General features: G+C 41.1%; 1 protein-coding gene across 7 annotated transcripts in view; it reads right to left on the reverse strand.

Annotated features, from left to right (window-relative positions):
• Positions 1–24,756, reverse strand: part of GRM3 (glutamate metabotropic receptor 3) — a 104,069-nt gene that overhangs the window by 14,484 nt on the left and 64,829 nt on the right. For all 7 annotated transcript variants that reach the window (XM_040062786.1, XM_040062784.1, XM_040062787.1 and 4 more), the window contains one exon: positions 17,704–18,559. In XM_040062786.1, coding sequence (XP_039918720.1) covers positions 17,704–18,559 — 856 coding nt within the window. The remainder of the gene's footprint in view (positions 1–17,703; positions 18,560–24,756) is intronic.

The raw sequence follows: 24,756 nt of genomic DNA on the forward strand, positions 1-24,756 counted from the left end.
AGTAATGTTTTCACAAAATATGATATAATAATAATCATAAAATTAAGATGCATATAGGCAAGAAAGATGCTTATCACAAGAAAGCAGGATCTTATGTTTTAGAGTAAAAATAATGGCTTTTGCAAATTGGTTTTCCCACAGATGATGTCAGGCTGTCATAAATCACTGCAAATTTTTTTATGTCTCAGTTTTGAGAGGAAACCTACAATCTTTATAGCAGGTGTTTCTGGCAGGTCTATTTCAGAGTTGTAGCTCAGCTCGTTGCATTCATCCCTTGGGAGAAGACAGACAAGAGTCTCTGGATCTTATCAGCTGCTAGCTAAGAGGCTGAGTGGCAATATGAACTTTGCTTCCTTTGAGCCTTTGAATATTCTCCTTCCCTTGCACTTCATGAAATGAATTAGCCCTGTGTAAAGCAGTTATACAAGAGGAATTCTGTAAAAGGAGTTATCAAGGAATATAAAGGATAATTAAAAAAGGCTTAAAGCAGTGATGCTTTGTGTTCCAGCTTGCAGCATTTCAGGGATGAAGATGCAACAGCAGCGACTTTTATAAGAGCAGGAGGGCAGAAGACTGGAACCCTGGTACAGGGAGCTCAACTCTGTCATCTCCCTGGAGAAATCCTACTGGAGGAGAGGATTCCAGATTCCATTGTGCAAGTGGAGGACAAACTCCTTCAGCTTTGGATAAGAGAGGAATAACTGCAGATTTATGACTAATTTAGTAGCAGATGCAGATAAGAACATAAAATAACATCATAGGTTTTATGTAGTGAATTATGTCATTTGTTTCCATCTTCTTAAGTGGCATGAATTTTTCCAACAGTCACATAACTTGCAAAAATATGCTTATCTGCTGTTGGAAGCAGGTGAGTTGCTTTTATTTAAAAATCATTAATATTTTTGGTGTCACTGATGTAGAGCTCTTGGTGACATGAAAAATTTCAGAAAGAAAGTTCTGAAGGGGAGATTTATTTTATCTGGGCAAAACCTCTGTTTGAAGAGGTAGTATGAGAAACATATTTAAATACTTCTAATTCTGCACATTGCCTCAGCTGAGTGAAAAATACTCCAGGATTTTTTAATAATGAGATGAGGAAAACAAAGCAGTTTTCATCCTAATTAGGCACTGGAAATCTTTTAAGAGGCTGAGCAGGCGAGGGGAATATGCGTGTCATCTTAACTGGCTTAGAATCAGACGGTGTTTTGTTTGTCAGCAATATCCATGGGCCAGGAAGGATATTTTGCATAGAGTCTTGCATGTGTCTGGCACAGATTTAAGTGTGTAGGTGTTATCAAAAACATTCTCAGTAACAGTTCCTGGTAGGAATAACAACAGATATCCCTACATCTAAGAACATTCTTCATGTCCAGTAAAACACACATCTGTTCTTTGTTTGCAGAGTGTATTCTTTCTAAACGAGGTGCAGATCACAGAGACACAGATCACTAGCTAGGAGGAAATTCATTTATAGCAAGGCTTGAGGAAAGCATTGCAGTTTTTCAGCTTGGCAGTTGGCAAAGCTGGGAGATTTCATGTGGTTTAGAAAGAGATGTGAAGAGGACTATTGGGTGCACTGAAGGTACCTTCTTCCATAGCTTGTTGGCCTCAAAGACCATGAGGAGATAGTGATTAAATAAAAATGGAAGAGTAAAGAGGCAACAGGCTGGAGGTTCAGAAAAGTTGAGTAAAACCTCCTTAGTCTCACTAGATGGTGTGGGGGTGGGGCCTGACCGTATTGGGGTGCACCCTTATATGGGTGTGGGGCAGGGCCTGACCTTATGTGGGCATGCCCATATGTAGTGGTGTGAGAGTTGTTTTATTGCGTTATTAAGTTATTTTTGTAAGATTTTAAAGTTATTTTTGTAATGGTTCAGTCCACTGTACCCCCCTGTGTTTTGTAATAGTTTTCCCCCTTATGAGTTAGATAATTAAGCAGATGTTTTCTGTCAGTCATTCCTTCCCTGCACCTAGCCCTGTCAGTTCCCTCCCTCTCCTCGTGGTTGCCCTGTCTGTCACTTCGAGACCCTTCCCTGGATTCTGGAAAGATCCAGGAGAGGTGTCGAGTGGTAGGCTGGTGCCCAGGGAATCCCCTCCTACCCTCCTGTGATTTGTTAATGGTTCAGAAGTTGACACCCCTGTTACCACCCCTGTGTTCCCTGGTTGGCTGACCCGTTGTCAGCCCTCCCCCGTTTATAAGTGGCTGTCAAGCTTTGATCTCTGCTCTCTTTGGGCAGCAGTGGTCTGAGGCGGAGCTCTTTGCCGGACTCCCCTTAATAAACTACCTTCTACCCTGCCTAAAGAGAGACGACTCTTTTTCCGTCGCCGCCATCACAACTCCATCAGGTCCACTTGCTGGTGTGGGGAGCCAAGAGCCCACCGGGAGGAGGTTACTCGCCCTGCCTGTAACCCCGACCGATCCTCGTAGTAGCAGTGCAGAACTGAGCTAGCCTGCACGCCCGCCAGGTGTGAGAGGACACTGCTATATCCATATATGGGTGTGAGGCAGGGCCTGACCTTATATGGGTGCACCCTTATATGGGTGTGGGGGGCAGGGCCTGACCTTATATGGGCGTGCCCATGGGCAAAACCTCCAAACTTATGATTTAAGACTGAAAAATAAGACATTTTTTATGTAACAGAAAAATACAGTTATTTTTTAATCCCCTCCCTATTCTTCCTGTTACATATCCAGGGCAATGCCTTTTAAAACACTTTAACAAAGAGCCTAGATAATAATATAACAGGATATGGTGTGTTTGTCCAATGGGCTCATCTGTATGTATGATGCCTTGAAAAGTATCAGAAAAGACCCTGAGAATGCACATTTCTTTTCGTTCTCTCTAATTTTTAGCTCAATATGGCTTGTTGAGGTCAAAGTGACTTATTTCTGCTTGGATGAGCACTTAGACTGAGCAACAGAGACCTGATGCACCCACTCCAGTTTCTGCTTCAGCACAGTGCAGCTGGTTTCATACCTGATTGACAGAAGGCACATTGAAATTTGGCAAATTAAAAGTTAGTATGGGGAAAGATCAGAGTGAAGTGTCACTGGATTGTACCTCTCCACAATTAACAAAATACTGGTTTCCCCAGAGACAAACAGTCACTTTTAACCTCTGCACCACTGTCTCTGGATGTGTTTGGGTCATATGCAGCATTGCTTCTTCTCATTTAAGAAATGAATGAGACAAATGAGACAGATTAGTCCCCTACAAGTGTAATTTTCCTATCTATGTCTACAGTTTTTCCATTCAGGTTTCTCTCTTAGGCCAGACACTTGCTGTAGGGAATTTTAAAACTAGGCATAGACCCCCACCACTTTTGCTCTGGTCAGAGACAAAAATGTTTTCCTCAGGCCTTGTTACAAAAATCTACCAAGGGATATATGTGGATGAGTTAGTTATCCCAAACTTGTGCCCTTCAAAAGAGAATGAGTATTTCTAGTGTTCACTTTAGACCGGTATCTAGAATAGCCCAGCCAAACAGATCTGTGGAGCACCATGAGTCTATCTGAAATACGTCCACTATTTATGTATCCAAAATCAAGGGAGATGAACAGCACCAATGTCTGGAACAGAAAGGCCCAGAGCTGGAGCGCCAAGTGGTTGCAGCATGTCCAAGCTGTCTGCAGTGTATCTGAGAGCAGGTGTCTCACGAGCTGTCTGCACAGGCTGCTGTGGGGGCTATCAGAGAGAACACTCTGGGAACATTTGCAAAAGAAAATAACAAGGGTCTGAAAAACTAGAAGAATTCCTTCAGCTTGTCATTATCCTCATTATACTCAGCCTGGCTGAGCAAAGAACTCCCAGGCTACCTTTCCTGTGAATTGCTTGCCTCAAGCATAGTGTTTTACATTTCCAGGTGTGTGTTGTCCTCTTGCTTGTGCTGCTCTTGGGCATAGATGTGGTCTTTAGGATGTGGGGAGAATGAACTAGATGCTGAGTTGCAAACCTTCATCAAGGAAACTGTGAAATTGCCCTTGTTCTTTTAAAGGGAATTTAAGGGATTAAAAAAAGAATTTCTTCTTTCTTAAAGCATTTGGATTTTGAGACATGGAAGGTAAAAGCATGTAAAAATTCTGCACTCCTTTTATTTCTCCTTAAAAATACAAAAAATCTCCCCTGAAATTAAAAATATTTCTTGCAGCTTTTTGGTTAAGGTTGTATTAGTTTAAATAAAACAAATACTTATGGAAAATAATCCAAAATGTTTTTCTTTTTTTTAAAATAAGTCTGCTGGGTTGACAATTAATATGAGTAATTCGAGAGATGCCAACATAGAAATGCCTTTCAATTGATACCATTCTTTTAATTTAAGTTTATCCACTTAAAGAAATGGTTGGCACAAGAGGCAAAATGCTTGCAATGTAATTCAAACCAGCAATCAACTTGCAATTACAAAGGAAATTAAACCATGACTTCAAACTGCCTAACTCCTCCCTCAGGCCAGCTCACTCTTTTGTACACAGAAGCAAGGGGAACTCACTCCCATTATGAAGAATTATGGCCACATAATTTTTTTTGGTGTTTAGGGTGACAACACATCAGCTCAGGAGCTGGAACTGTGAGTTCTGGGCTAGCCTTTGGTAGCTCCGGAAATGTTTTGATCTGAGGAAAATTTGAGTCAGCTGGTGACTTCTCTTTCAGTTGCTGAATATCAGTGTTGCTCTCAGAGTTTGTGGTTTTGGTTGTGACTTTCTGCCAGTTCAGGGGCTATGGGTACCCTGTGACCCAAATTGAACATTTGGGTGAGGGACACTCCCATGTAACCTCAGAGGTGGGGACTGGTGCCATGCCTGTTACCCCTCTCTTCCCAGTACATCAGAGGTGCAGCTGGAAGAGATTGAAGATGTGTTTTAATTTTCCTAAAATTTACTTTTGGACTAAGTTGGGGACATGGTTATATCACAGGGTCATGAATCCTTCTCTTTTTGGAGGCACTGTTCTATGATGTGCTAATTCCACCCCCAGACTGCATACTGTCTAAGGAAGTGTAAAATACCTAATAATATTTTTGTCCTTCTTTGTCATCCTGAAAGAAATATGAATAGATTTACTTGTTAGGATATTAAAGGAAGTTGGTTAAAACATTCTCTCCTCTTTGGGCACTTGAGGATTAGAGAGGTGTTTCCAGACACAGCTCTGAATAATTTAGTTCGGTAGTTTGCCCTTAGAGATCAGAAGCAAATGAACCGTGAAATAGACCCTCTGGACGTTATTTCCTAATTGACTTGATAGGAAGCCTCTCCCAAATCAGATGTACTGACATAGATTTAATTATTTATACTGCAATGCTATTATTTAGTAGTAGTAATATTGTAGCTGTGACAAAGATGCAAGAAATTTCAGGTGTCTAAGAAAGACAGTATTTCTTATTAGACTTACAGATGGAAGAAGTGCACAAGCTTTCAGGCCCAAGGTCACTCTATTAGGTCATCAGCACCATTGCTCAATAAATTTGATCTTCATTTATTCTGAAAGAACAACTTGGCTTGGAGTTTAGTATATCAGGTTTTTATTTCCTGCTGGAAACACAATTTCTCTTTGCAAACAGCCTCATTACTATCCATTTGCAGAGTAATTGCTGAAAGCTTTTTGTTCACTTCTTTAAAAGTATAGAGTTCAGAAGCACAAGGTCTGACTGAGATGCAAGACAAGATATGACAAAAAGATGTTATGCCAAAAGCTTATTTCTTTTCCAGATATGTGGGCAGTCTAATAAAGGTATTGCCTCTTCCTACAAATCTTATGATTCTATGCTATTATTCTTGTTAAGGAGCTACTGAAAACTCTCAGCAATCACCCTACAAATTGCTAATAATGAGGTAATTTGCAAAATGAAATTGTATTTGCAGTAGGAAAATAAAACCCTAAGTAGTGAATTCTAAGGAGTGCATGTATTTGAAATAATTGAAGCTCAAATTTATTGAACATTTTGTGGAAAAAAAGGAGCTGTGGAATTCCTCAGAGCTGGAATAAAGACACAATACCACAGTGAAACACAGGAACCTTTAGGCTCAGACATATTACACAGCTCAGTTATAGCATTTGGCACATCTGACATAATGCTGGTGGAGGACAAAGAATTGGAGTACAGCTGGAAAGGTAAATGTTTCACTCATCACATGGTGTAAGATTCTGGAGTGGATCAGTTTTCTCTAGGAATATAATATGTGAATGAAAAAAGTGACCTATATTTCTTGAACATAAGTTTAATTAGAGTGCCTATTTTGGGAGTGCAGTTGTCTTACAGATCTCCTATGGAGAGTGGAAACAAAATTGGCACCTCCAAAGGTGGGCTCTGGCTAATGTGAGGTGCCATCAGGGAGGTGGTTAACTTCCTTCATCAGTAATTCTCCAGATATACTACAAAAGTGTGTCAAAGAGTATGTGACAGCTGGGTAGCTTCAATTTTGGCCACTGATGGAGAAATAAAACTAATGTTTTCAGTAAGGCCCACCACACACATTGAATGTGTTCATCTTCCTTTGTAAAGGTATGGGTCTTGATTTTATTTTTACTCTTTTCTATATAATAAAGCAGTGGCTGGAAATGCACATTTACTGAAATTGCAAGTTAATTCAGTATATTCAACAGAGTCCATCTCAGCTGATCAAATGCTGAGTCAACCAGAGAGGTGGAAGTGGGCTTCTCACAACAATGAATTCCAGTCAAAAGAAAGTGAGATAAAGGTTAACTCCTGGCTTTTAAGGTTATTCCTGCATATCACACACTGTGGAGTCCTGTTTTTGTTGCCACAAAAAAGCAACAACACACAAGGTAAGGGCAACGTCACCTCTTCCAACATCTTCAGTGTTCATTTGTTGTGTTATGCTACAACACACAACCTGCACATCCTATTAATACTTGCAAATTCTTCTGTTCTCAGGGACAGAAGATAAAGCTGAGAGCACAGATTCATTTTTGCTAATGCTTTGCTCCACTGAATCAGTTCAGCAACAGCCATCACTGGACCTCAGGGGAAAATGTAAAATGAAAATGTTGATTTATTTGCCTGTATTATGGTGGAAGCAGAGACACATTGATAGGATTAGACTGATAAAATGTTTCAGAGATCTAGAAAAGACATTAACAGTACTGCCTCAAACCTTCCTTTGACTTGAGATAATTTCTTCTCCAAAGAGCCTTTAAAGATTGGCTTTTTATTCTTTCAGTTACTGAGGCATTAACTAGCCATTAGCTATTTATTCAAATGGTTGTGCAAAGATAATGGAGGAAGTTTAACAAACTTTTCAGAACGTTTTCATCAGTTCCTAATACCAGTTTCATAGTTTTTATTTCATCCACTGTCTGTGTGGTGGAGTCCTATCCTGGTACAGCAGGCCGGTCTTTGACACAAAGCTGATCACTTGGAGCAGTGATCAGCTGCTGCATTCATCAGGACAATAGAGAAATGTCATGGAAAAAAATGTCCTTTTACAGAAACAACAGGTAACATTTATTTATAGGGGCACATGCTATATAGTTATTTATGTCAAGGAAAGGAACCACAAGAGCACAACCTTTTGCTGTTACAGGCAATGACATAACTGCTGCTTAGGCTAGAAGAGTCCAGCAACCACACCCATAAATTTCTGCATATGATCAGGCATGTCCTACTGTTTTGGAGCAAATTTAAGACTTCTTGTAAAAATTAGAGCAACAGAGAAAGTGCTCCCACTGGAAGAGAGCAGGAAGTTCTGTAGCAGAAGCACAGGAAGATGGTTGAGGCTCCAGAGCTGCACATGAACTGTTAGCTACTGATCACTACACAAATTCAGCCTTGGGAAGAAGAGAAGGTGGTTTTTAGGGCATAATTAATATAAAGAAGAGCATGTTTGCAGCATGTGCAAAATGTCCTGTGGATGGTGAAAAAACAAAATGCAGTAACAAGAAGGTTCAAGGCCTCTCTAAGAAAAAGAACCGGGACTGTCCCCTGATCGTGGATGCTGGAACTCATCACTTCTGCTACCTGAACACCAGGAGGTTCTCCCTTTCCTTTGGTGTGTAAAGACCACTGATTTTGGATTTGCTACTCTTTGTTCACTCTTTATAAATGCAATCTCAACAATCATACGTCAAGTATTATTTCTTATTACAGAACTGGGTTAAGTAAAATAAAATTTTAAAGAACAGTGGGTGAGTGCTCCTGTGAATATGCATGTTCATGCCTCTCTGTGTGTTTTCCAATACATACAGCAAATGTGCTTAATACTGGGTCACAGAATCAATGTGATATCTAATGTAGCCCCTAGGAATCACATTCCACCCTGAAAATCTATATTCTCTCAGCTACAGTGTTACATGGGATTTCTGTAGCACGTACATTCTGCACGAGGACTCTTTTCAAGCCTGGGCTTCCCTCAGCTTTCTCACACCAGTAGTTTCCCTGTTACCCCTGAGCACAGTGCAATCCCTTCCCTGAATGAAACTGTGGTGTTGTCTTTACTGAGCCTCATATTTCAGCCAGAGAACTGGTAAATATTTCATATGTACAACGCAATTGTTGCCTTGCTTATTCCATCAAAATGTCTGGAATCTGTGTATAGCAGCAGGTAGAAAAATGTACTGCATGAAGCCTCCACTGACTTGAGGAGCAATTGCAGATACACATTTAAAAAGTCAATACTTCTCAGCCTTCAGAAATGGTCTTGAATTTCTTCTGTAAGAAATGTGCTAGGTGTATACATGTCATTAGCCTAGAAGAGATGAGATGATTCATATTGCCAAGTAGAAAGGTGGGTTTATACAAGAAAAGCAAAACCAGGAGATGAAATTCAGATGCAAGACTCAAGGGGCAGGGGTCTTCAGACTGCGAGGTACAAAAACCTCTGCTTTCCATCTACTGGGTGTTTGCAAACACTATTTCCATCCCCACAGCTTCTGGCCCTGAGCTGTTCTCCGCATGCATTCAGGAAAGAGAGAGTTTTTGTGTGGAGACCCTACATAACAAATTACTGACCTTGGTAATTTCTTTACAAAATACATGCCTGAAGTTTAAGAATTTGTATTTTGAGACATGGTCCTTTCTGGCTTAGTGCTGAACCCATTTTCATCCCAACAGTGAGCAGGTGAGCTGTCCATGAATGGAACAAAAAGCAAAAGAACGAATCAAAAGATTGCTCCTTTAGCCATGCTACAGCTAGGATTTAATGGACATTTCTGTTAGAAGTTTCTCTGCCTCTGACAGCGCTGTGCATGAATATGTGTCTTGCTCCCCTTGCCTTGAAGAATTTTAATATTCTTTGTCTTCACTTGTTATATGCTCAGACAAATACACTTTCATGACAGGAAGAAGGAAACAAAAGGAAATGACTCATCCAGATAACAACAATGAAATATATTTTTACATTATATTCTATATCTGCTAACTAAATAACCATAAATATTGCAGTGATGCCAAGGCAGATATTTTCTGAAATGCTTTTAGAGGTGTTTAGAAACTTGGCTCTGACAAATGAGGAAATGAAAGTCACACACATTTGTCTGTTAGGTCCATCCAGTTTGCAGTTGATGGGAGTTGTGTAGAAGATCAGTTTGTGAAGAACATGCATATGTAAAAGGAGCTTCTGCTCCATGAAGATATAGAGGTGGTTGTTTTTGAAAAAATGGGAAAAAATTTAGGAAAAATATGTTAGTGGAAAACATAAACAATGGCTGTTTTGAGTTTGGGTTGAGTTCCTTTGTCTCTTTTTATAGACAAACAGGCCTGTATCACTGAGTGGTGGTGTTTTTTTCACAGAGAATCAGAAATGGAAAAGACAAACTTGAAGGGAATAGTTCAGGCTTTGCAGAAATCTTAAATAGATTCACATGGTCATCTGGGCTACAGTTTAAGAAGTACAAATACAGCAGCTGGCTTGGGACAGGTTCATCTGCAAACTTGTTACGTGGAATTGATGGAGAATTCAGGCCATGATGCACATCTAGATAGCAGCACCAGGCTGGGCTGGATGTCAGTGTCTCACTAATGCAGCTGTACTGGTCTTGTCCGTGTTTCTGTTTAACCACTGCTAGCCTGGAAATATCTTTGTACTGTGCTCGACTGGGCAAAGAAAATGTCTTCCAGGGATGTAGTGAAATTAAGGTTAATTCAGGAGAAAAAATACTTTTCTATAGATTATGCTTTCACTTCTGCCTTTGTAGTGTAATTATTAGCTGCCAACAAGGACATAGGTTTTGTAAAAATAACATAACATTTAGTTATATTTGGCATTAGACATCTGGATTTGTTACTTTCTGTAGTTTTCTTCATCACCTTTTGAAAAGATGAGTTTTCTTGGAGACTCACTGGAAGGCCAGGACACACCTGGATTACCCAAAAGAGTAGAATGCAATCACCTTCTTGTGTGTTGTCCTCATCCTCAACACTTCTGTGGTCTTGTTCTGAGCACAGCCTTTGCATTTGTCAGCCCCTATTGTAGTATCTCATCATGCAAGTGAGACTAACAGATATTAGATATGCAAGTGCCAAAGTGCTCTTCTGTAACAGGTTGTATAGAGAAGAATCACGTCTTTCCATGGGCTTTTCAGAGCCAAATTAGGTGCTAAAATGTAAGGGATAGGATCCTGAACCAAAGTCTTCTTTCTCACCTGATAGCTTCTCCTTCAAGGTCACAGGAAACAGAAGCAGACCTAACATCTCTTTTCTTATGTGTAAACATTTCTCCCAGGTAAATCTGCATGGAGAATAAGAATATAATCCCATGGTATGTCCTGGATTGCCCCCTTACAGTAAAACCCAGTAGGACTGAAAAGGGAATGTGCATAGCTGGGAGATGAAAAGGTTGTATGAGACTTCCTACTCCTCTGAGGATTTGTACAGAACCTGGGTGTTTGGGATTCACGTATCATTTGCCAGCAAAACAAAAGATAAAATAATAACTATTATAAAACAAGCAGCAGGCAAACACAGGAGCCTAATTTAGAGAAATTAGGTTACCAAGCTTTCTGTCTCTCAAATATGTGATCTGAAAGAAAATCATTGCTGTTTGTCAGTCATGGGTTTCTCCACAAACACAGGGTGTCTAAACTCATCCTCATTTACACACTCACATGGATGCTGTGAAATCTAGAGATTCATGGCTGCCTAAAGGCTACATTATTAATAGGAGATAAGCAGCTGACCATAAATTGCATACAAGGCATAGACTATATAATTTTATGTTCAGTATTTCGTAGCTCAGCTGAAGTGGTGGGTTTAAATATTCAAACAGAGGAAACTGAGATGGAGATCTAGCTGCAATTTTAGGGATGCCAAAGTACTTCTACCTAAAAATGCCAGTATAACAAGTTTGGGGCTGTTGCTGGCCTGTGCTTTCTGCAGGCTTTCCAGGAATGACACCCAGCTGGGTAAAGGCCAAAGGCAACATACTTCCAGAGACTTCCTGAGGACTATGGAGAAAAGCTGTTGCTACTCTGTGTCCTGCTAATGCTGCATTTCCCATTTTTCTGTCCATGGGAGCTCAGTGCCCATGTCAGGCAGAGGGCAGTGGCAGCAGGCAGTGGTGGCAGCAGGCAGTGGTGGCAGCAGACAGTGGTGACAGTGGTGGCACCAGGCAAAGGCTCCTTGCCCCTGAGTTAGATGGGGAGCAATCATCGAGCACACATTGGCCTCAGCTGCTGGAGCTTATCTCAAGGGGTAAAACCACTATTCAACCACTGCTCCTGTTCACTCAGGCTAATTACTGTAAATTAGTGACAGAGGAGAGCATGAAACAGCAGCTTTTTATGATGGTCTCTGGCTTGATACCAGATGCCATTAACAGGTAGGTCACTGACCTGCTATTATAGTGGGAGAAGTTTTAATGGAAATTTTATTTGGAACATGTGTCCTAGAGATGACAACACCTGTGTCCCTCTGGCAGCCCTGGTATCCAATTGAGAGGGTGCAGTGAGTGACACATATCACATAGTACAGATCAGTTGCCTGCCATCATGATACCTCAAACCTAAACTAGGTGTTGAAAAGGTTCTACAGTATTTTAGTTTCAACTAAAGACCTGAGCGAATTAATCTGATTGCACAGCTGCCTTACCTTTCAGCAGGAAGTTAGACTAGATACCACCCAACTTACTTTAATCTTTAATTTTATGATTTTATATATTATGAATCTATAGCACACACAATTAAAAAATCTATATAAATGCATCTATATAACTATATAAATATAGAAATATATACACATACTAAAATCTTCAGGACAACTAAGTAGAGGTTGGCGTATTTACTCTTGAAGGGTAAATTTACCCAAAGTAAAGGAACAGCAGATCTCATCATGCTTGTGAAGAGAGGAGGAAGAAGAAAGTAGATGGGGGCATCAGGATTACCAGGCCTTCCAAATCTCACTGTGTGTCTCAATTTACACCAGTGTAACTCTAATACAAAGAGAAAATGGGAAAATACTGTGCAGGTTCAACTGTTCCTCTGCTCTGAAACAGCAAATCTCAAGTGTGCTTTCAGAGACTGTCCCTTAGCTGCTTGCAAGGTTTTAAACACTATGACACATTTGTGGTCCCAGGAAAAGGCAGTAATTTCTTCCTATAAATCCTAGACATCTTTTTCATGTGTATTTTTAATTAGTATCTTGGGGAATTTGCTCATTTTCCTTGCCTTTATTAGCTACAAATCCATCATGTATTCTACAAATAAGCATCACAAGGAAGGCTATGAGGACCTCACTGCTGACTCAGTGCTGAAGGCAAGGGGGATCTGACCTGATGAGGAGGAGCTCCTTGGGTGATATGATGGGGTAGCAGGGCCATCTGCTGCAGAGCCTGGGCTGTGAGCTCTGGCTTAGGCTGCACAGGTACTCCCTGTAAGCTCATAGCTGGCCTTTGAAGTTTTTGCAGCTGTAATCTGCTCATGATAGCAAGTGCAACATTCTTTTGGTCTGTGCTCCATGCAGCCACACTGAGCATTGAGTTTTGAAGTGCACCTTCAACAGGAAATATTTATGGCTAAATCCCAGAGCAGGGATCATGCAATGCTGCTGTGCTCAGAAGTAAGGTGACATCTGCTTGTTGCAGACCATGACTTAAGCTCTTTCTTACTTGGATGGAGCAGAAATGATGGAAAGGGTCTGTGAAATTGTGTTCCGACAACAGAAGTTACCAGTGTTCAAGAATAAATGAGAAAGTGAATTTGTGCTTCTGCTCCATATTATTTCAGTGTTGGCTGGGGCAGAGTGAGGAGGAAGAGAAGGAAAAAAATGAACCACATAGAAATGCAAGACTAGGTAAGAATAAAAGTTTTGTCTTAAAGTCCAGTGGAGGAAAGGGGACAAATTGGACCTTACAACCCTTTTCTCATTTGGAGTAGTTGTTCTGGTTTGTCAGGGGAGACGACTTGCCCAGGCTAGACTAGTTTTGATGATGCAGGCTTTGTTCTTCCAAGTGTACTACTTTAGCCAAATTCCTCCAACCAATAACTGTACAGGTGCAGGAAACTGCATAAGATATGTGGACATGCACACATCCCAAAATCCAGCCCCCCTCTGCCCATATGCTCCCATGCTAGACTGAGGGCAGGGTTAGTCCTGTTAGACCATCAGCACTTCTAACTGGAGTGGGAAAAGCTGGAGCCCAGCCCCACACTCCTGGATGACAAGGCTGTTATCCTGCAAAACCAGGTAAGCAACCCTGGAGCTAATGCTGGTCTTTCATTATCACTGCCACCCTTCCTCACCTCCAGTCCAATGTCCTGGAGGAGCAGCTACACCAGGGAGCAACATGTAGGGCACAGCTGTGCAGGACCCTGCCACTTTTTTATCCCAAATGATGGACACCCCTCTCACACTGTCCTGGCACTTGTCAAATGTGAAGCTTGCAGTAGTGCTGTGGGCAATGACAACACTGCTTTTCTGTGTTCTGCTGGTGGCTTAAACAAGCTGAAATAGTCAGCAAAGCTGTTTGCTGCACTGTCCCCTCCACCCTTGCGAGGGGGCAAGGCTTCTTCATCCCTGGATTCGTAAAACTCCCAGGAGCTCCTCTGTATGCTGCCCTTCACCAGGCAATGCTGGGCATGGCAATAAGTTGAGTTTACTCTGCTCTGTGCCATGGAGACCTTTACTTTTGTTCAGCACTTCTTTGTTGTTCTGGTAATACAAGTTAACAGCCTCTTGAACCGGCATCCCTTTATCAGCAGAAAACCACCACGATTTAGAACATCAAGAGCTGTACTTGTGCCTTCAGGAGGGAATGTAGAGGACGGGAAGATCAAGAAGATGAACCAGCCTATATCTCTTTGAAAGGCCAAACAAACACTGAAATTGATAAGTGCATTTATCTAGGGGCTGGACTTTGCATTCTCACATCCTGCTGCTGGAAGATGGAATTAGGCACAGGAATCTCTTTTGTCCTTTGCTGAAAAGATCCCGGATATGACGACATTTACCATAAATGTCTTACTGACTTGCAAGAAAATAATGTGCCCGGTGTATCTCACAGACAATAAGGAGTGAAATCTCACCATCTTCATTCCACGCTGCAGTTCTGTGGAGTTATTTCAATTTAATGAAAAAGCCAAAAAAAGTCAGAATCCAGAGATATTAGTGAAATACCTGTCACACAGCATGTCAGCAGCAGTGGCAGCACAAGAATGTACAAATCCTGGCCAGCCCCATACAACCACCGTGCTGTTAGCTGCTCCCAGAGTATTTATTTGCAAATCACATTATTGGTGTTCCTGAGAGTCTCACTTCAGACTTTCAGCTAAATGGCAAGTGAAAATAAACCTTGACCACTCTATACTCCATTTGTAGTCAGCAGCAAGAGATCTAGGGGCAAATGATATCTCCACGGGCTGGAGAACACTCTGTAAGCGCTGATCCCCTCCATTACCTGTAATCAAAGACTAATCAAAACTAATTTGACTGCAAAGGGTAAATGTCTAGAATTGCTCCATCCCACACCAGTCACAGAAACGTACCCAATCATTTACTCAAACTTGTGTGTGTGTGAAATACACCATGTTCCAGGAAACTGGGATGAGACATTCAGGGCCGTTTGTTTGATTTCTTCCATCATTTCTTTCTTTGATTTCTATGCTAACAGGGCTTATCTATGTGGACCCCCACCTTTCAGCATAGGAGGCATTACTTAAATAGCTGCTTGCTATTTAAGCTATGCTATTTCAACTATGCTATTTAACCTAATGCTAAATTAGGTTATCACTGTTCTGTTTCTTGCCTGCTGCCTTGTGGTGGGTGTGGATTGCTACCCAGGCTAAAGAAGAGAGAAAATCCACAACCTGACTTGGTTGCAGTGCAGCTGCTGGACTGGTAACTTCCATGCCACCCTCTCTCTGTACTGGGAAAACGTTCTCACGTTTGGAGGTAGAAATATGAGACCATCATTGATCAAATGTGCCATGCGACAAGGCCCTCATATTGCATTAACAGCTCACCCAAAGGTTTTCTTGAGCCAGGAAAGAGCAAAGAATAATTATTGGTCCCATAGAAATCAATAACAAGCCTTATATGTATTAAAATCTCACATATGTATTAATTTTTCATACTCTTCTGAAAAGAAGAAGGTGTGGAAGATTTGCTTAATAACTCCCTACATAAAAATCAGTCACCGGCTCAAAAAATAACTTACATTAAAACAGGGATTCACATTATAATAGAAAACCTAATAATAAAGAAGGGAGATGAGCAAATCATGTTGTAACCTGGTAAGAAAATGTATATGGAACAAAGCCACTGGAAAAGAACTTGACAGGTTTCTTAGTGTTTTAAATTGGAAATGAAAATGAATGGAAAATAGAGCTCTTCAGAGTTTCAAAGATTTCCATGCTGATTTTTAATCAAATTAATTTGGTTAAAGAAAGAAACTTCTGTTTTCAAAACTGAAAAATTACAGGCTTCAAATTTTTTTCCAGCTTGAACAGCTTCAACTCCCAATTCATAAAAATATAAAAGATTTCAGTCAAAATTAAAACTAATTTTTCTGGCTCTAGATAAATAAAAAACTTTCCTGAGATTTTGGTCAAAGAAAATTGGGGTCATTTTGACTTTATATCTAGACATTGAATGGGAAAATTCTTGGGTGTTTAAAAATATCTGCGTGTTAGAAAAATGATTAAGAATCCTTATTTGAACAAAGGTTGCTTAGTCTTAAGGCTGGAATCTATCAATAGTGTTTTCATTTAACTGCATAAAAATACCTGTAGTGTCAGAAAAATCTTCAAAATAATTGAAGTTTAAAATATTGAAGTGCCTACTCATTTAGGTTGGTCATTACAGTCGTGAAGTATCTCCCTGGCAGGGACAGAAGCACACCACTACGTTCCCTCCTGATCAGCATGCCAGGAACCAGCTCCTATGAAGTGCTGTCCTCCTAAAACCAATTGATTTCAACAATTTAAACGCATTCAAGTATCTCTGAGGGTAAGTGCAGGCAAGCGAGAAAATAGTTTTTATGTTGTAAGTGATATGAGGAGGGGAAGGAGAAAGGGTTATTCTTTATTTCCAGAGCTCTAACCCCCAAATTTTGCTTCATTCTGACTTAAGTACTTGGCTACACCAGTTGCACCCCACTGGGAGCTTGAGAAGCACCAGGGATGTGGTCGGTAGTATCTAGAGGTCATCTGAGTCAAATGCTGAGAACTCCACTAAAGGAGGGAAAAGTTCAGGCTCCAATGTGACAATTTTATATAGTTTTCAGTGTTATTAGCATTGTGCAATTTCTGAAGATCTCTTGGGTTTGAGCATGCTGCATCCTACACATGTTTATCCTTCAGTTCCTGTTGGAGCTTGTTCTCACTCAAAACACAGCGTGGTGGTTCCTTGCTATCAACTCAGTCAGTTAAAAATATCAGTTTCATAATACATAGAAATGCAAGTACAACCTAGATGCTTCAGAAGAAACTCAGACAGGTGGCAACAAGAAGACAGGATGTTCTACACTTGTGTCCTCTGTAGATCTATTTGACTTCACTAAGGTGTAATATTGTTATGGCATAGTATTAATAATAAACTCATCCATATGATGTGGCAAAACCACAGAGATGCTACGTGCTGTGCAGCCAGTCCCCATGAAATTTGCTCATATCATTCCCAGATTGACCACCCTCCTCCACATCTCCTGCACATGTTTATAGTTTTTTTATACTTTGCTGTTAAACCTCTAGTTCTGCAGCACAGGTAATGGCACTACTCCATATATTTAAATAGTTTGTGTGCATCTGGTTCTATGACAGTAATTATTACTTTACTATTGCAAGGACATTGGCCATGGTCCAGCAATTATGTAAATTCATAGCAAAGCGAGGGAGAGAAGGCCAAGTCTTGGCATGGGAATAGCAGGTGGCTGCCTGGTGTAACAGGTGGTGAAAGGACCATTGGCTTTCAGACATGCCCAAACTGGCTGTGAATTAAATGGGTGTTGGTTTGTGGAATTTTAGAGGATGGAGTGCAACATTGCCAGGATCAGCTGTTGTTACCTTCACCTCTTCCTTCTGCTGGTAGCAGGAGGAGCATCAATCTGTTTTTTTTTTTAGGGTTCTGACCAAACTCTTCTTCCCTCTCCTTTCTGCCTTCTTGTGACAGGAATGGTCTTACCTGTGTACCACCCTGGTCTGAACAGTGTAAATAGTTGCTACCAGGAATTTGGCTAGCTGTTACCATGTCTGATGAACATTTCTTTAATTACAATGCTTAATTACATTCTGTAGGTACCAAAAGAGGAATTATTATTACCTGTAAAGTTTACTTTCAGAAGATAATCTTTGTACAGCTTCCTGCCATCCAGATGCTTCATGGCATCACAGAGTTTGGTGGTGTTTGGACAGAGAGTCCTCTGCATTTTATGCAAGGCATGAGCCATTGCATACACAGCATTCACAACAAACATGATCTTGGATTCTTGCTCGTAGTTGGAACTGTTGATGGTGAAGTGCTTTTCACAAGCCTTTTTATGTGGTTTCCGGTTCTGCAGGTTGCACTGGAACTTTTGCTCCCAGAAGTCCTTGAACCAGGGGTTGCGTCTGTTGTTGTAAGGGCTGAGGCTTTGGAAGTACTTGTCAAACTCTTTAACTGGATGGGAAGCAAGTTCCAAGGTTATGGCTCCAGAGGCTATGTGCTCATTGCCCTTGACAATGCTCTCCTGTGCTCCCCACCCGTCACTGGCAATCCAGGTAAAGGACACATTGAAGCGGTTGGCAGCTGCGATGAGCTCCCGGGAGTCGTCGCCTCGCATGAAGAGCACCACCACCCTGGCGTTGGGTTTCTGGAGCAGCTCTCTGATCACGCCGTCGTAAGACTTCCTGATGTTGGACCGCCCCACCTTCTCGGAGGTGGCGATGCAGATGTTGCGCAGGCGAGCTTCCTGCTCAAAGGCCTCGATCCCCGTCTCCCCATAGTCCCCTTCGGAAGCCACTGTTGACACGTAAGTCCAGTTGAAATACCGCAGGATTTCAGCCATGGCTTTTGCTTGGTAGAAGTCTGGGGGCACTGTCCGTGCAAAATAATCGTAGCGGGATTTGTCGCTCAGCTTGGCACTGGTGGAGGCGTAGCTTATCTGGGGGATCTGGAAGAGTCTGAGCAAATTTGCCACCTGGAGACAGAGCAGGATGCATGCATTATTAAAGAGTGGTATTTATAAAATGGGACAGAATTATTTAGGGAAAGGCATTGACAGTGTTTTTTAATGAGAGATGTTCTGACGATCACAGATTGAGGGTGTTGACTGAGGATGTTGTTAATAAACTCCAGCAAAAGCGTTACACTGAGCATATGCACAAATCCTGTTCTGATGCCCAGTTAATTCCCTGAGCCCTGCTGGGACTGTAACGGACCTTTATTTTCGTGAAACTGAGTCTGTTTAAACAACACATAATTAGACACAAATGGACAATATATTTCAGTTTCAGACTGTTCCTTACTAAGGTCTGGGGATTTGTGTGCCTTTGCTGTCCATAGTGGGATTCATCTTCTCCAAGATTCATGGTATTTGATGACCAAATGCACTAATAAGACATAAATTTTTGTTTTGTGGAAATATCACAAATATACCTGCCTTTTTCAGAGCTTTCTTATCTCATTTATTCAGCCAAAGTCCCAACCTCTTCTATTTTTTACTCATTTGAATGTTTTTTCTGAGATATTCTGGCTGCAGACCAGCTGAGATGGCACATTTTTTGCATGTTAGTACTCTTCAAGTGTTTCACAATGTCACAGAATTGTAGAATTGTCTCAATTGGAAGACACCCTCAAGGATCATTGAATCCAACTTATAGGTGAATGGCCCATACAGGGACCAAACCTATGACCTTGGCATTACAAACACTATGCTCTACCCAACCGAGCTAATGTCATGTTGACCTACAGTTTTTAATAAATAATAAAAATTTTTACTAATATCTATTTGCCCTTCTGGTTTGATTTATGTGGTCCAAAGCCCTGCTTCTTCTTCTTCTTTTTTTTTTTTCCCCTTATGTGGCTATGTCCAATACTTAAATATTTCCAAATCTACTCTGCTGCTCCCACAGACGTGCAACTCTTGATCACATCTGGAAAGAAATGAAGAAAGGTAATGGCATTTTTTTCCTGTGATAATTTCTTAAATGACAAAGGGAAGAAGTTATGTCCAGCAAATTAAATTTAAAGTTAATCTTGCAGTAAAGCCTGATGAAACAGTTTGAAAAGCAATAATGTACTTGAGATTCCTGCAGAAGTGTACTTAAAATTCCCAAGGGAAACTTATTAAAAATTGCCCAATCATTTAATTTTTTTTTAATCTTCCCCAGATGTTTCTTTGACTACAGACTGTCTGCAAGAATTCAAAGGCAAAGGACTGTTCTGAAGAAATGTTGTAGAAGAGGCAAATTTTGAAGGCTCAGACATCAGTAGCAAATTAGACAGTCTGGTAAAAAAATCCAAAAAACAATAAGAATTTTATTGTTTTTCAGCAACCTGTATGACTTAGGGTTTTATAGATTTAGAGTCCACCTTTTCTGTAATGCAGACACTGAACTAGTGTCCTGCTGTAGCTCAGTCTGCCCTTGCAAACTGGTGTAATCTCATCCGGGTCAGACTCTGCTGCCAGCCATATATGCACAGGGACTTTCTCAACCTCTGGGCCACAAAGAACCGAGGACTTCAGGATGTTCTTATCCTCCTGTCCTTCTGGAACACCAGGGAAAGGCCAAGTACCCTGGTATCCCAGCTGTAGCTCTTGGGCTGAAATTTGCCTTCACAAAAATAACCATTGATAGTGGTTTATTTTAGTTTAAGCCAAAATTAAACCTTTTCTACAGCTTAGAAGGAGTATCCTGGGCTGTAGCTGGCACTGCAGTTTTGCCAGTGGGTACAGGCACAAGGCTGGGAAGTGCTGTGGCTGAGCGAGTTACTGTCCCCCAGAAAGCAGCTGTTGTGTTCTTAACCTCCCTGCTAGATGGTAACAGTCATTAAACTGCCGTATACTGGAAGTGTGGGATTTAATTTCCATCTGGTGATGGAAATGAACAGCTTTAAAGCAACATGACGGGCAGAGAGGCTTGTTCTGTCACCAAGGTACAATGGATGCTTTGAGCATTGTTAAGTCCCTGTGGCTTTGTAACTTTGATTACTTGCCTACATATCCACAGGGTCTGGTCCACATGTCCTCTCTCAAGAGCACTCTGATTTGGTAATAAGAATGTACTCCATGTAGCTATTCTGGAACATTTCCTGCAGAACTGTGTGGGCTGGAATTGCTATTCTTGTCTCAGTTTATTCTAGCAGGAATTATTTTATTTGTGCTAAAACATAATGAAGATCTGCACACATATCATTCCGCATTTCCCCACTGAAACTTGTTAAAGAAGTCCATTTTCAGCAGTTCAGGTAGTGCTGGTCAGTGAGTGGATGATCCTTCAGCTCACAGAAAGGTGCTCCTAACAAATATAGCAGCTTTAAAGTTAGTTTGGTATATATATTTTTTTTTCTGTTTGTTTGTGCCTTTTTTTAATTTTAATATTTTTTTTCTTTTAGTCTAAGCAGCAAATGCATTTATAGAACTACTCTCCCAGTTTACATGGGGGGACTCAACCTTGAAGGCCACCGCACTTCTAGGGACCCTGCAAACAACTGCAATTCAAATCCCCTGTGCTCTGGAAGAAGAAGGTTTGCATGTGTTTACAGCTGTTTGCTGTAAAGCTCTTCATTACAAACCTGGTAAATTTTTCATGGACTGAAAATTTTAAAATATAAGAAAGTCTGATTAATCATAAAGGATAGTGACCCAATCATCCCTGAGAACTATTACTGCTCATAGAATTAAATGAAATAGTATCTGTTATTCAGATCAGGACACTCTTCTTGACATTCTCAAGTGGGGATTTTCTGGAATATTGCAATGTCTTGATATTAGGGACTAATTTTTCAAAAAAGCTCGAGTCTCAGGCACTTAGCTGATGCAATTGATTTCAGAATAGTCCCTTTTTCCAGACTTTTTCATGCTCATATGAACATTTGATCACGAAAATGTTATCCTGGTTAAGAGACTAACAGGATAAGAGCACGGGTAGCAGGCTCTGCAGAGGAGCTGATATCTGGGACTATGTCTGCTCAGTGTAGTCGAGGACAGTGGGATGTAAACCAGAGTTATGTGCACTGAGATTGAACCAGCTGAGGCACACCTCCAGTGTAGCTCCATGCTGCCTTGGTATGTGTAGAACAGCTTTAAAATTGCAGCGCAGATCCAGCTTTTGCTAACTGAGATAATTTATTCTGGCAAAGCTCCAGGGAGCAATTTAATCAAGCTGTGGTGCATGCAATTAGTGCCTGAAATCCATATGTTGGCACTTAAGTAGCAGTAGTAGCCAGGTTTTTTCACTGTCAAAACTGGTGGGTTTTGCAGATACCTTTGAAGATAAATCTGGATGTTCTGCACCTGCAAACCAAAACAGTCACTTTGCACAGCTTGCTGTGAGCACAACACGTCGATGGAGTCCATATTCAGAGAGATGGGAAACATTTGTTTGCTCTTATGCTGCTGGGCTTACTAGTGCAGCCACTATCCTGTGGTCAAGTGTCCACTCCCCAGGCAAAGCTGGCTCTCACTAGCTGGGGATGGTGGGGGATTTGTTGCCCAACATGAGCATGGCAGTAAGTCCAGTGCCAGCCACGTCTCTCCATAGGGACATGCTGGCACCAGCTAATCCTGCAAATGGAGTGGCTGTGGCAGTGCCAGGGGAGACTAGCGTCATTTCCCTCTCCACATCTGTCACTTCTGCTTCTCTGAGCTGCAGGGACAGGATAAATTTTTGTGGGATATCGCCACTCTTGTTTAAAACACTGAAAATGGCTTCATAATAACCACCTGCAAGGAGCCATGAATTAGATACAGCTATCAAACACATGAACCTGGTTTCTGAGTGTATTTGTGGCCATTCAAGAACCCTACTGGTCAGTGGGGACCTCTATGTCTCGGTAACCACTATCTGTCTTATGATTTGTTGAATCTCATTGAGCATTCTCTTAACCTTCAAAAGATTTTTGTTGTTGTTGGCAGTAGGATTTATTCTCATGTTGTTGTTAAAATTTCCCTTTTTAATGGCTCAGAGATTATTACATGGATTTTTTTTAAATTTATATGGGACTGGAAAACACAGGAAATATTTTGGAGAAAAGAAGATAAATCTCAAAAGTGCTAGAACAGGTAGGGCGTCTTTATCATAACGCACAAGTGTGTATTGCACATTTGTTGGACAGAGGAGGCCCCTTGTTAGATGACAGTGCTCTCTGCCCTTCTGAAGTTTAACCATGCAAGAATCTCATGGCACTTAACGTGGCTTAATGAATCTAATTTCACAGAGCTCCTTTGAGACAGGAAAGAGCTACTCTGAACAGACAATAAATTAGGCTGCGGAGCAGAATAAGATTAAGGTAAAAGAGTTTTTCTCTACTGAGAAACTGGCCAAATTTCTGTCTCTGTGAGCTGCAATTTGTCCTAATGGAGATTCTGTTGCTGCCTTTGGTCTCCTGAGAAAGTCTTTCTATTTCTGGGAATAAGGTTCCCACAGCAAGACCATGGCAAGGCCACGTCTCAAGGCTTTTCTAAATTGTGTATCGTTGCTATAACACAGAGCCTGAGCTTTTGCTTTGAAGGAACATGGTCTGCTGCTAGTCTATGTTTCATCCATATTACTAAATGATGGTCATCTACCTTGTTGGCTTTTTGTCATTATTTGGGCTGTTGCAAGTCAAACAGCATCTAAAGCATTCATGCCAATATATAATACAGGGGGTTTTCTTATTTAAATGTTTCATGTTTCTTAAGTCTAAAAATATACCAAAAATTTTGGCAGAAAGAGCTATTTTAGAAAGGCAGGAAAGAAACACTGGTTCTTAATGGGCTGGGATGTGAGTGTGTGGTAGGTGGAAGGCACAAATCTAATGTGAAGACTAAATGTGGTACCTCTCTGGTCAACAGTCTCCACTGGCCTGTGCAGTCTTCCCACTGGTCCAGCTCCTGGGATGTAAATTTTTTCTCAGGTTAAAATCACCTCTTTTCCAATTTATAAGTATTTCCTTCTGTCCTCTGGTCCTACATCATGTTGATAAATACATTTACATTGTGTTCCTGAGAACAAACCTGTACCTATTGAAAAGCTGATATTAGGTTCTCACCAAATCTTCTCCAGGCTAAAAATGTGCAGTTCCCTTGATTTCTTTTTGTAGGGTTTGTGCTCCACACTCTCCTCCCCATGATTGTGTTTGTATTTATTGAATCATCCTTTTACCAAGGGACCCAAAGGTAGAGGTAATATTCTAGATGTGATCCAATGAGAATAGAATAAACAGAAATATTTATTTCCATCTATGTACTGGCTGTGTTTCTGAAGGTACAGCCCAGCAGGCTGTGAGCCTACTGAGCTGCCAGACTGTACCACTGGCAATAAATATGAGCAATACTGAGAAGCTGGGCTCCACCATAATTTTCCCTCTTCTCTTGGAATTTAGTAGTCTCCCACCTGGGGACAGTGTGACCCAGGGTGACTCAGTCTGGACACTTCTGACATACTCACAGAATTTGGGAGTATTTGGGAGGAGGAGAGTTCAGTGATGCAAATGCAGCTGCTCACCTTGGACCCAAGAAAAAATTCACTCCGGGCTAATTTGTTTTCAAAGGGAAATTGAGACCTTAAGGGCCTCACTGCTTTCAGAACTGAAAAACCTTTATCAGACTGAAACATCACCTCTCCCTAGCCCATTTTAAAACGGAGGGTGCCATCTCTAGGATATTACAGCAAGCACTATTAAAGGCAGTGACTGCACAGGGGTCGTGTCATGACCTGCAGCAGAAAGTACCAATTTGGCTTCAGCAGGACTCCAAGCACTGACCCCAGAAGGTCGCTGGGAATGCCAATATCCCAGTTCTTTAAATCATTAAAGGTCAGTGGTAAGGAACTCAGCCGGATTCAGTGAGGTCATTTAGGAGTCCCAGCCTGGCTTGTTCTCCTGTGGAATCTTCTGGTGCATTGCAGGACTGAAGCAGTGGTTTTCATCAGCTTTCTCATTCTTTGGTATTAAAAGGGCTGCTTCCTAACTGGTAAGTAATGTTCCTTAACAAAATTCCTTCCAAAAGGCAACTCAGGAAAAGATAATTCACTATCGAACAAATAAAAATGTCTGGCATTTTTTGTTAGCAGGAAGATGGGTGAAGGAAACATTATTTTTAGCCCTGCTCTTTTCCTGAAAATTTGGGCAATGAAGATGGGAAAAATATAGCTAAATATTTGCAGTGGACTCAATAGCTGTCACACAGAG

Source organism: Hirundo rustica, chromosome 4 (genome assembly GCF_015227805.2).
Source record: "Hirundo rustica isolate bHirRus1 chromosome 4, bHirRus1.pri.v3, whole genome shotgun sequence".
Taxonomy (NCBI): domain Eukaryota; kingdom Metazoa; phylum Chordata; class Aves; order Passeriformes; family Hirundinidae; genus Hirundo; species Hirundo rustica.